Source organism: Cervus canadensis, chromosome 25, assembly GCF_019320065.1.
Source record: "Cervus canadensis isolate Bull #8, Minnesota chromosome 25, ASM1932006v1, whole genome shotgun sequence".
NCBI lineage: Eukaryota > Metazoa > Chordata > Mammalia > Artiodactyla > Cervidae > Cervus > Cervus canadensis.
In genome coordinates this window covers 21,887,565-21,902,826 of record NC_057410.1, presented here as the reverse complement: position 1 = coordinate 21,902,826, position 15,262 = coordinate 21,887,565, and the positions used below count along the sequence as shown (strand labels likewise).

Genomic DNA, 15,262 nt, shown 5'->3' with positions numbered 1-15,262 from the left:
TTTTAAACATGACTGGTCTAAATACACTAATTAAGAGACAAAGACTGGCAAAGTAAATATAAAGCAATGTGTGGTTACATGAAAAGGCACAGACTAAAAGTAAAGGAAGGAGAAACATATACCATGCTAACACTAATCAAAAGAAACCTGGATTAATTACATTAATTTCATAAAAGCAGACCTGAGAGCAAGGATATTATGAGGGACATTACTACATAATGATAAACATGTCAATCTTTCACAAAGACAATTCTTAAGGTATATAATTCTAACACAAGGCATCAAAATATGAGGCACAATCTGATAGAACTGCAAGGAGAAATGGAAAAAATCCACCATTATATTTGGAGATTTCAGCACACCTCTACCTGCAACTCGTAATTCTAGCAGGCAGAATATCAGTAAGGATATAGTTGAACTACACAGCACCATCAATCAATTGGATTTAATTGACATTTATATAAGACTTCATTCAATAATAGAAAATACATTTTTCTCATGCTTAAAGGAACATTCACCAAAACAGACCATATAAAACATATCTTAACAAATTTAAAATAATACAAATAACATAAATTTTAAGATCTCAATGGAATTAAACTAGAAACCACTAACAGAGAGCTGAAATGTCTCAAAATATCTGGAGACCAAACAACAAACTTCTAAAACATTCTGACTAATTCAAAATGAAAATACAACTTATCTAAATTTGTGGGCTACAGCTAATACAGTATACAGAGAAAAGTTATAGCATTAAATGTATGTATTAGAAAAGACCATCTAAAATCAATAATCTAAACTTCCATCTTAGGAACCTAGAAAAAGAAGAGCAATGTAAACTCAAAGCAAACAAAAGAAAAGAATAAAAATCAGAGCAAAAATCAATTAGAGGAAAACGGGCAATCAAGAAAGAAAATTAACAAAACCAAAAGCTGGAAAAGGTAAACCTCTAGCCAGCTTAAGCAAGAAAATAAATCAGAGAAAATACAGATTACTAATACCAGATATAAGGGGCATGGGGGGGGGGGCTATAGCTACTGAGCCCACAGGTATTAAAAGCGGTGGTCCCCAACCTTTTTGGCACTAGAGACTAGTCTAGTGGAAGACAATTTTTCCACGAACTGGGGAAGGTACTGAGATTATTCAAGCAAATTACATTTATTGAACTCGATGAACAGGGAGTGGAACTCAGGCAGTAATGCAAGTGATGGGAGCAGCTACAGACACAGATGAAGCCTCCCTTGCTGGCCTGTCACTCACCACCTACTGTGCGGCCTGTGTGGCTTGGTTCTTAACAGGCCACAGACGAGTACCAGTCTTTGGCTCTGAGGTGGAGGACCCCTGATAAAAAGGATAATAAATATTATAAATAATTTTATGCCACAAATTTGATACTTAGATGAAGTGGAACAAAAAAAGACATAATCTGCCAAAACTCCACAAGGATTAGCAGATAATCTGAAGGAAACAGAATCAATAACCTTCCAAAGACAATAAAAAAGCACTAGACCTAGATGCTTTCACTGGTGAATTCTACCAAACATTTAAGGTAGAAATGATACCAATTTTCTATGATCCCTACAAGAAAATGGAGGTGGACTGAATATTTCCTAAATCATTCTAGAAGGCTAAAATTACTGTACTAGTAAAATCACACAAAGAAGAAAAACTACAGACTAGTATCTCTCACGAACACAGAAGTAAAAATCATCAAGAAAACATTCACAAATCAAAGCAAACGATGTGTAAAAAGAACTACATACTAACCAAAAATGAATGAAATGAATGATTCACTTTGTCAGTGTGGCCCCCCTACCCTGCTTTACTCCTTCGCTAAAGCCATTGAGGCCAATTGTGAGTGAAAGTGAAAGTCACTAAGCCAAGTCCGACTCTCTGCAACCCCATGGATTATACAGTCCATGGAATTCTCCAGGCAAGAATACTGGAGTGGGTAGCCTTTCCCTTCTCCAGGGGAACTTCCCAACCCAGGGATCGAAGCCAGGTCTCCCGCATTGCAGGCGGATTCTTTACCAGCTGAGCCGCAAGGGAAGCCCTGAGTAAGTATCTTAAGGAAAGCTGGAAAAAAAAAATTTATTTATTCCAGGTATGACAGGATGGTTCAATATTCAAAATTTAATTAATCTAATCCACCACACCAAAAGCTTAAGGAAGAAAAATTGTATAATTATATCAACAGATACAGTAAAAGCATCTGACAAAGTTTAATACCAATGGATTACTAAAAACTTGGTGAACAGCCCAGTTAAAAAATGAATTAAAAATCTAAACAGGCACCCCACCAAAAAGAATATACAAATTGTAAATAAGCATAAATACTCAACATCTTTTGTGATTAAGGAAATAGAAATTAAAATGAGATATAGAATGGCTAAAATCTAAAAAGGTGACCGTATCAAATGCTGGTGAGGATATGGAGCAACAGAACTCTCATTCATTATTGGTGGGAATGCAAAACGGCACAGCCACTTTGGAAAACAGTTTGATAGTGTCTTACAATGTTAAACATATGATCAAGCAAATGTAATTCTAAATATTTGCCCAAATTATCTGACAAAGTATGACCACATAAAAACCTGCATATAAATGTTTATAGTGGCTTTATTTATAATTGTCCAAAACCAAAAGTAACCAAAATGTCCTTCTATAGTTGAATGGGTAAGCAAACTGGTACATCCATACAATGCAGTATCATTCAGCAATAAAAATAAGCGATCAAGCCACAAAAGGCATGGAAGAACCTTAAATACTTATTGCTAAGTGAAAGAAGTCAATCTGAGAAGGCTACATATTATATGCTTCCAATTACATGACAGTCTGGAAAAGGCAAAACTATACAAAGATAGTGGGGGAAAAAATCAGTATTTAGCAGGGGTTAGAAAGGGAGGCAGTGAGGAGAAGTGAATATGTGAAGCACAGAAGATTTTCAGTGGTAATCATATTCTGTATGACACTGTAACAGTAGATCCATGATAGCATGCACGGTCAAAATACAGAGAAGTGTACATAACACAAAGAGTGAATCTTAATGGAAACTACAGACTTGCTTCTAGTCATCAATCGTAACATACATACTACACTAATTCAAGATGTTAATATTAGGGGAAACTGTGCAGAGAAGAGAAAGTATATGAGAAAACTTACACTATTGATTCAACATTTTTAGAGACCTAGAACTGCTTTAAAAAACAGTCTATTCAGTATGGAGATTCCTTAAAAAAAACTAGGAATAAAACTATGATACGACCCAACAATCCCACTATTCGGCATATACCCCGAGAAAACCATAATTGAGAAAGACACATGTACCCCAGTTTTCACTGCAGCACTATTTACAATAGCTAGGACATGGAGGCTGTGGTATATGTGTACACACACACACACACACACACCCCCCCAGAATATTACTCAGCCATAAAAAGGAACATGTTTGAGTCAGTGCTAAGAAGGGGATGAACCTAGAGCCTATTTATTATACAGAGTGAAGTTTAGTCAGAAAGAGAAAATCAAATATTGTATATTAATGCATATATATGGAATCTAGAAGGATGGTACTGATGAATCTATTTTCAGGGCAGCAATGAAGATGCAGACATAAAGAACAGATTTATGGACAAGGAGAGGGGGAAGGAAAGGGCGGGATGAATGGAGAGAGTTGCACGGAAACATACGCACTACCAGCTGTAAAATAGACAGCCAGTGGGAATTTGCTAAATGACTCAGGGAACTTAAACAGGGACTCAGTGACAACCTAGGGGGTGGGATGGGGTGGGAGGTGGGAAGGAGGCTCCAGAAGGAGAGGACATATGTATAGCTATGGCTGATTCGTGCTGCTGTATGGCAGAAACCAACACAATATTGTAAAGCAATCATCCTTCAATTGGGCTTCCCCAGTGGCTCTGACAGCAAAGAATCTGCCTGCAGCGTGGGAGACCTGGATTTAATCACTGGGTCAGGAAGATGCCCTGGAGAAGGGAATGGCTCCCCACTTTAGTATTCTTGCCTAGAGAATGCCATGGACAGAGGAGCCTGGTGAGCGACAGTCCATCGGGTCACAGGGAGTCAAACAAGACTGAATGAGTAACACTAACACTATCCTTCAATTAAAAATGAAAATTTTGAAAAAGTCTATTATTTTTTTTGAAGAAATAAGATAAATATTACCACTACTATTATATAGCTGTTCTGGAAACATTAGATATTATAATTGGATGAGAGGACTAATTAAGGCATAAATATAGAAAACAACCACCAGTTAAAAATACAGTGGAAGTTAAGATCATTTATGAATAACAAGAAATAAGAACTATGACTAGCAATAAAATTATGAAAGTTGTAGAATTTATGGGAACAAATATTAAAGTTCTACTGAGTTGAATAAGACTATAATACCATGGAATGATACTTTTTTCTTCTAAGGAAAAAAATCAATATTGGAAAAATATTCACTACCTAAAAACAAACAAAAATAGTCATTCATTAAAAGCAATTAAAATAAAAATTCCAACATGCTTCCCTGGGGTAATCTCTGGAAACATTCTAAAGTTCATTTGAAAGGATAAATATCTGTGTAGGTACCAAGTCTGATTTATATATCACTTTAATTTTGAAAATTAACAGAGTGTCTAATACAAGGTAAGTGCTTGAAAAAATGAGCAACACTGAAAAGGGAAATTAGGAGGAGGAACTTCCCATCCAACATCAAAACTGAAAGTGACAGTATGATAAGGACAGAGACCATTGGGATAACAAGTAATTCAGAAACAGAAAAAGCATATAGAAATTAAGTACATATCAAAGGTGGCCATTCAAATACTTAAGGGAAAAATGAACTCATCAAATATTAGTAATTTGGAAAACAACAGTCACACTTAACTTTACATAGAAACTAAGTTACTGATGGATCAAAAAGTTAAAATATTAAAGTGTAGAAGGCAACAAAATATGTAATTTATGATCTAAGAGTTGAGAAGGTCATTCTGAACATGAAACATGGTTTTTCCGAACCATGGTTTTTCTAGTCTCTTCACTGAAAAGTCCTAGAAACAATAGCCAATGTAAAAGCAATGGATACTTCCTGAAGCCCAGATTAAATATCATTTCCCATTAAAAGACATCAGATGTCCTTGGAGAAACAGTTGATTCCCCGTATGGGGCAGGAAATACACAAGTTAAGTCCAGAACATTTCGTCTAACAGGGAGAAAGGAAGCTGTCAAAGACAAATTAAGATCACATCCAGCTTGAACAGGCCTTCACTGGCCAAAGATGGGACAATCTGAACATTAAGAAGGATACAGTATCTGCAATGGATTGAAATATCTCAAATATGCTTATGTTCACAAGTTCATTTACAATGATACTAAAATCAAAAACCAAATTAAAAAAAAAAAAACCTCATCTCATAGTCACCTTTGTGCAGTCAGTAAACAACTCATTATTTTGAAAATTGGTAAATAAGAGAAATATTCAATAATCTGGTCTTTTCTCTAGAAACTAACTATTCCTCAAAGAAATCAGACAATTGATAAAAAGGAAACGTTACATTTTATAAACAAAATAATGTATCTAGGCCATAATTTTCAATGGCTGTTTACATCACAAAAAGAGACACTAGATAGTACCTATTGCCTGATGAAGTACACAATGTCATTTCTAAAACACGGTTCACAAAAATCAAACTGGAATCTTATCAAACATCTGGACCTAACTACGAACATACAGAAAATTCCAAGTCAGAGTAACATGCTACACAATAGCAGCAAAATCAGACTGTGATGCTTTACAGGACAAATGACCTGCTTTTATCAACAAAAAACTGTGAGGAGAAAAATTGAGAGATGGAGGGTAATCTACAGATTAAAAAAGACACAACAGCCTTTTCAACCTTAGTTAGTGTTTGAATCTTGGGTTCCAACTCAGACTCTAAATAAGCAGAAGACAAGTGAAGAAATGTAAACACTGACTGCCTATTTGAAGAACTCATAAAATTGAAGTAATTAATGTTATTTTTCTGCAGGGTTATAAATTATGGCTAAAGAGTAGTGTCCTAATTTTTTAAAGATACATGCCTGCAGATTAAAAAAGAAATTACTAACATGTGTGATGTAAGGGTGAGTAGTGCATTTCACAGTAATTTATTGGTGAAAGATATAATTTTAGTTCTAAATCTGAATGCATCAAGGAAGAGTCTTCATTAATATTTTTGAGCAGATATTAAAGAAATCAGAGCATAGTTATTTAGGGACAATAGCTACTACATGTATTTTTCCACCTGGAATTTAAATTAAAAATGAACAGTCATCCCTTGGTATCCATTGGGGATTGACTCCAGGTTCCCCTCAGATCTGCAGATGTTTAAGTCCTTTATAAATAATGGTGAAGTATCTGCATATAACTTAAGAATATCTTCCTGTACACTTTAAATCATTTCTAGAGTACTTATAATACCTAATACAATGTAAATGCTATGTAAACAGCTGTAAATAATGTAAATGCTATGTAAATAGTTGCCAGCACGTGAGCAAAGTTTTGCTTTTTGGAACTTTCTGGAATTTTGGGAGAATATTTTTAATTCCTGTTAGGTGGAACCTTCAAGTGCAGATACGAAGTTGTTGTTCAGTTGCTACGTCAATGTTCAACTTTTTTGCAACCCTATGGACATTAGCCCACCAGGCTCCTTGGTCCATGGGATTTCCCAGGTAAGAATACTGGAGTGGGTTGCTATTACCTACTCCAGGGGATCTTCCTGACCCAAGGATTGAACTCACATCCCCTGCATTGCAAGCAGATTCTTTACCACTGAGCCACCTGGGAAGCCCTGAAGATATGAAAGGTCAACTGTAATAAAAGCCTTTACTCTCCTCATGTCCTTATGCTCTTGATATCCTAAGCTTCTCACAGTTCCCTGGGCATAAACAGTTCCTTCTATAACTCCCTGCACTTGCTATTATGAATAAATTATTTTTGCATGACAAACTCCTACTCATACTTTAAGAACTAACTCAAACGTAATCTAACGAAACATTTCTAACCATCCCAGCATTACATTCTGTTCATCATCCTGCCAATAATGCTATAACATAGAAACTATTTTTTATAGTACTTATTTAAACTGTCATTTATTTGTTTTTTGCATGTGCTTCCCTAAGAGTTGAGAGTGATCTTTATATCTCTACCTCCTAACATATGAACCCTTCTAGAGGGTGCTCAATAAATATTTGCAGAATCAAACTCAACTAATTGGCAATGCAGTATCTAAAACTGACTTTAAAAATTGACAAAGTCTAAGAAGTCTTGTTGAGTATTTTTCTGAAAAGACTTAAAAAGAGGAGGTATACCATTCAAATTCTGTAACAACAATCTTACTAACAAGATGGGAAACTGCCATGCATTTAGATTCATTAACCCTTTCAGTGATTTTTTTTGTTGAAATATTCTCAACACTTCATCTAAAGAAGCTACTCCCAAACGTTTTCGTGAACAAACAGCATTAACTGACTACCTACTCTATCAGCTACTATTTTGCAATGAAAAACGAAAACAAAAATCTTAAAAAAAAAGTAAAGAATCTGACATCAGTGAAAAAAGTTTCAAATTAACTTACAACATAAACATTTAAAAAGCAATTAAATTAAATAAATGAAAGAAATGATCAGAGGAAACCTAAAGCACTAATTTTAAAAAACCCTTTTGATAGATTTTACACTAAGGTCTAGATATACATACTTATATACATATATAAATGAAAACAATACTTACCCTAGCAACATAATGGAATCTGAGGTATTTTATTCACTTTTTCATTGAAAAGAAAAACAAGCAAACCCTCTGGGTAGACTTGCCAAAATGATTTTATGCCCCACTAACGGGTTGAGATTTAAAGTTTGGTAAACACTGTCCAAAGAAATTCTGCATATTATCAATAATCCCTAGGCTACACTGATAGCCACAATCTTACAAGAAATCTATATATGAAATATGTCTATATCAGAAAAATAATGAAAAATATAATTTTAATAGGACACAGTAATTTCTGCTATAGTTAGGAAAAGTAAAATGGAATCTTGATATCTAAAAAAAAAAAAATGAGGGATATTGTGTGCACCTTAGTCTTAGAGCTCTAAAAGTGACAAGGCCCGGATTCTTAGCTGAATACTGTTAAAAGAACTGAGATTTTAGTTTAAACAATATTTCTCTCAAGTTTAGTATTATTCTCAAGTTCTCCTTCAAGCCTAAGAAAGCCTTGTTTAAGAAATTCAATTCCACTTATTAGTTATTAAACTGTGAGATAATATAATGTTAAAAATTTTCATGGTGTGTCCATCTCAAACTTAAATTGAAGACAAATCATTCTTCCTAACAGATATCTTTAAGTGTCTGTTATACAGAAATCTTATGGCTGCCACTAACTGCAAGCCACTTAAAAAAACCTATTTCTTTTCATAGCCAAATATAACATAAAATTCTTAGCTGATTTTCTTTTGTTAAAATCTAATAGTTAAACATTCTCTGCTAACTACCATAAGGCAATGAAGCTCTTCCCAACATTTATATACATTTCAATTTAGGTAACACTGGATCTGCATAAATATTACTTTCAACATGAAATATTTTTGCTAAAAAGTTAGTGATTTCAAAAGAAAATTTTCATGAAACCATAAATAGAAATTTAAATACAAAGACATCCCAGAAAAAAGAGCATTTATGTATATCAAACAGAACTGCCATTTACTTTTTACAAGACTGCCACAGACACATGAAGTTGTGCCCAGGTTTCCTCACTGGCTCTCCATGCTGACTGGACGCAGTGAGCGGAGAAGGCTGAGAGCTGTTAGGCTGGCTCTGGACTTGAACAGCTGGTGAAGGTGTCACTGGAGTGCTCTGTGAAAAGACAAACCACACAGTCTGTGAAATGACGCTGAAAACCATTCACAGAGTATAGGTTTGTGAATTTGATTACAGTGATAGCTATGCACTTTCAACCTAAAATTCACACTTGGGAGTTTTAATGATTATCTTTTGGATACTCTTTAAGAAGATAACTAATTTCAAAAACATATTTAGGAAGTCAAATTCATTTCATATGAATCACAGAGGCAAGATTGCATTGTTACTGTTACAGAATACACATAACTTAGAATTAAAGATTTTTATATTAATAAAATTGGGTAGAAATACAACTATAGATTAAACAGAGAAAAAAATTATAAATGCACCCATTTTATTTACTTACACATATTCTTCACAAGAAAAAAAATCAACTGTAAATTATTATTTCTTTGTATAGAATCTCTTTAAGATTGTAATGAGTAACATAAAACCATATACAGTAAAAATCAAAGGGAATTTCAGATGTTAAGAATGATGTAAAAAAAAAAAAATGATGTAACCATTTAAGTAGAATGTTGTAAATATTACTCTGCAGTAAAAGCTATTTTAACTAACAACTTCAATCTTGAAAGGTGCTCAGTTATAAATTTTGATGGATTATACAAGAAAAGGATTCTAATTGTATGCATAAGTTTTCGAAATATAAGCTACATTTTTTTTCCTTTATATACCATCCTTTTCTCTCTGAAAAACACGTAATAATTATAATGTAGCTTAAAACAATTTGAAACATTACATTTTGAGGTTTAACTCAGATTTCACTCATAACATACATAGTACAAAGGAAAAAATAATGTTAAATTCCTCACAGAAATGATTAGCATACCATTTTCAAAGTACCATTTAAAGGAAATACATTTAAACTCTGGGAAAATATTAAATGTATTTGCTTATTTATAAAGTGACATTGGAAACAGTGGAGCAAAACTAAGCTAAAAATTGCTGAAAACCTCTTATTGGAAAGTCACAGTAATTTTTAAAAAAAATAGACAAACAGAAACAGATAAGGCCATAGCATAAAAATGAATAAAGGAAAAGAATAAAGTGCCAACAGTGAAAGTTCTTAGAAATGTGGAGTCATAAGAACTTTTGAGTTCTAAGCTCTAAGAAAAAAAAAAATTACTTTGGGATGTGATTGAGGTTGTTTTTATAATAGGGTCTCATTCTTATGATTTTCTAATATTATTAGTAAGAAAATATATACATGCAAAAAACCATGCATTTTAGGGCAATACAGGTATCAATGGCTAGAAGGAAGACTTTCCAGCTTGACAGAACAGGACTCAGAATTTCAATCTGCCTTTTAACAAGCTATGTGAACCTGTGCAAACTACGTAACATCTCTGATCCTCAATTCCCTCATCCAGAAAGTGTAATAAAATCTAACTTCTGGGATGGCGCGAAGACTACAGAAACTCTACATGAAGAGCCTAGCTCTAGAGTCTCAATAAATGGCAATTGATACTACTGTTATTTATGCTAATAAAGAAGCCCAGAGTGAAACAGTACTTTGGAGGAAAGATGATGAGTTCACTTTGGGGACAAGAACAGATCAGTATTGCAATTATTTAGCAATAAAGTTAATTATCTAGCAATAGTTAAACTATCTAGCAGTAGTTAAAGCTGGAACAAGAATCTGACAATCATTCACCTGTGAATTCTTAAAGTCATAAAAACTAACAGTGAGAAAGCAGACACAGGGGTCGGGATCAGAGAAAAAGGCAGGGAAGAATAACATTAGAATCAATCTATTTACCAGGAAAAAAAAAAGTCAACCTGTTTCCTTGAAATGAAACTACTGCATAAAAAAAAAAAAAATCCATGAAATTCCAGTAAGTATGAGTAACCAAGAGGATCAGTTTGAATCAAATACAAATATTGAAGAGTGACAGAAATATAATCTCAGAATTATAATTAAAGGGTAAATCTGTCAGAGCTATCAAATTCCCTCAGAATGAACTTTCCGGTTCCCTACACTATTACCATTTACCCTAGATATTTTATTGACTAGCTTGTCATATACTTTTAAATTAAATTTATTTTTGTTTTTATATGCTAACAAAGCTTTATCCTATTTTTTTCTTCATTGTAGAATTCTAACTGGTGTCACACAGGAAAGTTAAATAACAGGGAATCATAGCGTATTTAGCTAACATCAACTGTTAATGATTTATGAAGATGTGGCAAGGATGACTGGAGTTAATCCAAACTGTTCAATTAAGAATGAATAAAAGACATATTAACCAAATGCAATGCATAGAAAATTGTCTACACATTGCATCTGGTGTTCTCTGGATCTTAATTCAAACAAAATTTATAAAAACACATTTTTAAAGACTAAGAACAAACAATATTAAGAAAGTACTATTTTTGTTAGGTGTGATTTGGTATTACAAATACTTATGAATATATACTGAAGTATTTATTAGTAACTTGAAATCTTTGGGACTTACTTTACTGCAAGGGGAAAAACAGTGGTGACGAAGATATGAAACTAGAAAGGCAATGGTGACAATATTTAAAGCTGGGTGAAGGGTAAGGCTGGTTAAGGCCAGTAAGCCTCTACACTTGTGTATGTCTAAAATTTTCACAATAAAAAGTAAACAAATAACAACAACAAAAAAACAGAGCTAAATACATCAATAAAACAAAATGAATTAAACTACTTACAGAAAATACCAAATGAAAAATTCCAAGACTCGCACTTTCTTTGAATAAACCAGTATATTTACTTTACTGAGAAAAGTATCAATAACCTCAGAAATGCAGATGGTACCACCCTTATAGCAAAAAGTGAAGAGGAACTAAACAGCCTCGTGATGAAAGTGAAAGAGGAGAGTGAAAAAGCTGGCTTAAAACTCAACATTCAGAAAACTAAGATTATGGCACTTGGTCCCATCACTTCATGGATAATAGATGGGGAAACAATGGAAACAGTGAGAGACTGTATTTTCTTGGGCTCCAAAATCACTGCACATGGTGACTGCAGCCATGAAATTAAAAGATGCTTGCTCCTTGGAAGAAAAGCTATGACCAACCTAGAGAGCACATTATAAAGCAGAGACATTACTTTGCCGACAAAGGTCCTTTTAGTCAAAGGTATGGTTTTTCCAGTAGTCATGTACGGTTGTGAGACTTAGAATAAAGAAAGCTGAGTGCCGAAGCATTGATGCTTTTGAACTGTGGTGTTGGAGAAGACTCTTGAGAGTGCCTTGGACTACAAGGAGATCCAAGCAGTCCATCCTGAAGGAGATCAGTCCTGAATATTCATTGGAAGGACTGATGTTGAGGCTGAAGTTCCAATACTTCGGGCCTGATGCAAAGAACTGACTCATTGGAAAAAACCCTGATGCTGGGAAAGACTGAAGGCAGGAGGAGAAGGGGACAACAGAGGATGAGATGGTTGGATGGCATCACTGACTCGATGGACATGAGTTTGAGCAAGCGCTGGGAGCTGGTGATGGATAAGGAAGCCTGGCGTGCTGCAGGCCATGGGGTCGCAAAGAGTCGGACGGGACTGAGCAACTGAACTGAAAGTAGTATTTTTTATTTTCTCCTATATTAGAAAATTACATATTTCTTTCAACAAAACTAATTTTTAATAGTTTGTTTACACTGTATTGTATGTCTTTTAAAGTACTACTTAAATTATGTTTTAAGAACTAGATCTTTTACATAAAATGCAAAATATATTTCTTTTAAGATGTAAAAGTGCCTGATCATTAACCATAACCCTAACTTGAATATAAATGTAAAAGTGGTCTCAAAATCATGTTTTTGGAATGATCACTCCTGAGGAATATTGTTCAATACTATTCTTTGTTCTGCTCTGCTTAAGAACTAACTTTTTGTATTCTAGTACCTCTCTAGTAGTGTGTGACCAGAAAAGTAAAATTATACAAAGAATATGAAATAATTCTGTGATTCCTTTTGTAATGTAAAATTATCTAAAACATTAATGTAGCAGTTTTATTTTTGGCAAAGGTTTCCTTTTGTTAAAATAAGAAACTATAATCTTGCCTTCCTTTATCATCTTTTCAAGAGTAAACTATGGTTGAAACTTCTAGACTGTACTGATGTTATTTTCTGATATATAAGACTTGGGATTTGAAGTTCTTAAACACTTACATATTAATGAAGAACACCTAAGGTCTAATTGAAAGAATTAGGAAAATATACTCTAAAGAGTGAGTAGAGATAATTTTAAACACTTGTACTGAACAAGAACTAAATTTATTCTAAATGTGGTATTAAGGAGGTTACACTTAGTCTAAACAAAATACACATCTTTACAGAACAGAATTAAGACAATCACTGGAAAAGAGATCTTTGTAAGTGTGGGAAAGTTAATTCAACTCTTTAAAAAGGGTTATGGACAAGATAATATCTAAGGTTCTTTCTGCTCCAATATTCTCTCATTTTCATAACCTATCAAAGTTCTCTTATTAAGTATAACTAGACAATCAACACATACACAGTCTATCTTATAAATAGAGCACATTGAAGTGTAAATGAAAAAAACACTTAATACTAATGATTTTCTTAATTATTACAATGTACTACTAGCTTCCCTGGTGGCTCAGACGGTAAAGCGTGTGCCTACAATGTGTGAGACCCGGGTTCAATCCCTGGGTCGGGAAGATCTCCTGCAGAAGAAAATGGCAACCCACTCCAGTATTCTTGCCTGGAAAATCCCATGGATGGAGAGGAACCTGGTAGGCTACAGTCCTTGGGGTCGCAAAGAGTCAGACACGACTGAGCGACTTCACTTTCTTTCACTTTCACTACTAGTCTACAAATCTGAGCAGTAATACGCTTCAAAAAAAATTGAAATGACATTTCTGTGACTCTTGTTAAAATGACTATGACTAGACATAGCCCCCCTGAGATTGCAGATATGCTTTCTGATGGGTTGGGTAACTTTTTAAACTCTTTATCAAAGAATGAAAGGGACCAGGAAGATATCCATATTCAATGTTAGCACCATTTCAGAAAGGATTCATATGTGAAGGACAGGAAACTAAAGAGCATCATCCATAAAATGCCTTAAATAAGTACATCCTTAAGTAAACTATTTTTATATACAAGAATTAGGCATGACATCAGATCACAGGATGAACAGATAGATATATTCAACATGTGTTTTATATGCTTCTGAAAAAGACAAGTCTTCAGTTAAGTATAATTAATTTTTTCCATTTTTATTATCTCATATGCCAATCTAGTACCATGCCTTCTTCAGCAAATACAATTTCATGAATAGTGGAAGACAGTAGGGCTCAGAAACAGTATCCATATTGTGGCACTTTAACTTGCAAATATAACAGATTGAAAATAAGTAGCTATAAATAAAGAAATATACCTTGAATTAAGTACAATTATTTCATACTCAGCTAAATACCATTTAAATACAAAATATATGGTTATAGCATTTACTTTCATATTTCTTTCCCCTTTATTTGTTCCTAGCATCTTTTCTGTAATAAAATTAATACAGCTAATTAGTGGTAGTGAGAAGGAACAAAACTGAAAAAAGAAATATTAAACAACAATGGTATTAGGAAGGATTACCTGCTGGCCATTCTCAGCAGCGATGTTTCCCTGCAGTCTTTCCAGCCCTGAGCCTTCTGCAAGTCTAGAGGTTCCTTTTTGGTGTAAAGGTACCTCCTTAACATCCCCCACCCCTTGAAATGGTGGAAATAACAAAGTATAGCTAAAAAAAAATCACATTTAATTCCTCTATTTCATCTACCCGTTTAAAGTGCCAAATCAAATACTGGATAAAATGGTATTAAACCAAGGTCTAAAATACAATTCTAAGACTATACAAAGAAATTTAAAGAATCTGGGCAACAGGGGAAATGGTTTTTATTAACAGGCTCTTAAGAAGGTCCAACAGCCTCCCTTCAAAGGAAACTTATGATACCATCTTGAGCAGCTGGTAATTTTTTAGCCTTTATAGGTACTTTATCCTATGTGTTAGCTGCTCAGTTATGTCCCAATTCTTTGTGACTCTATGGACTGTAGCCCGCCAGGCTCCTCTGTCCATGGGATTCTCCAGGCAAGAATACTAGAACGGGTTGCCATTCCCTTCTCCAGGGAATCTTCTCGACGCAGGGACTGAACCTGGGTCTTCTGCGTTGCAGGCATATTCTTTACTGTCTGAGCCACCAAAGATAAAATATACTTGCACCATTACTGAGCGCCAGACTGTGTATCAGGCATTGTGCTAAGAGTTATACACAGATATCCTGTTTTGTTTGCTTCTTATTCTCATAGACACCATGTATGTATGCTATGTCTCTTTTTCCTTGCAAAGTTTTACATTTCTACATGTCAACAAAATACCAACTT

At 34.2% G+C, this 15,262-nt stretch overlaps 1 protein-coding gene across 1 annotated transcript in view; it reads right to left on the bottom strand.

Moving 5' to 3' along the window:
• The window catches only part of ARID2 (AT-rich interaction domain 2), a 180,215-nt gene that overhangs the window by 30,526 nt on the left and 134,427 nt on the right, over nt 1-15,262 (bottom strand). The window contains exon 16 of the mRNA XM_043447439.1: nt 8,751-8,899. Coding sequence (XP_043303374.1) covers nt 8,751-8,899 — 149 coding nt within the window. The remainder of the gene's footprint in view (nt 1-8,750; nt 8,900-15,262) is intronic.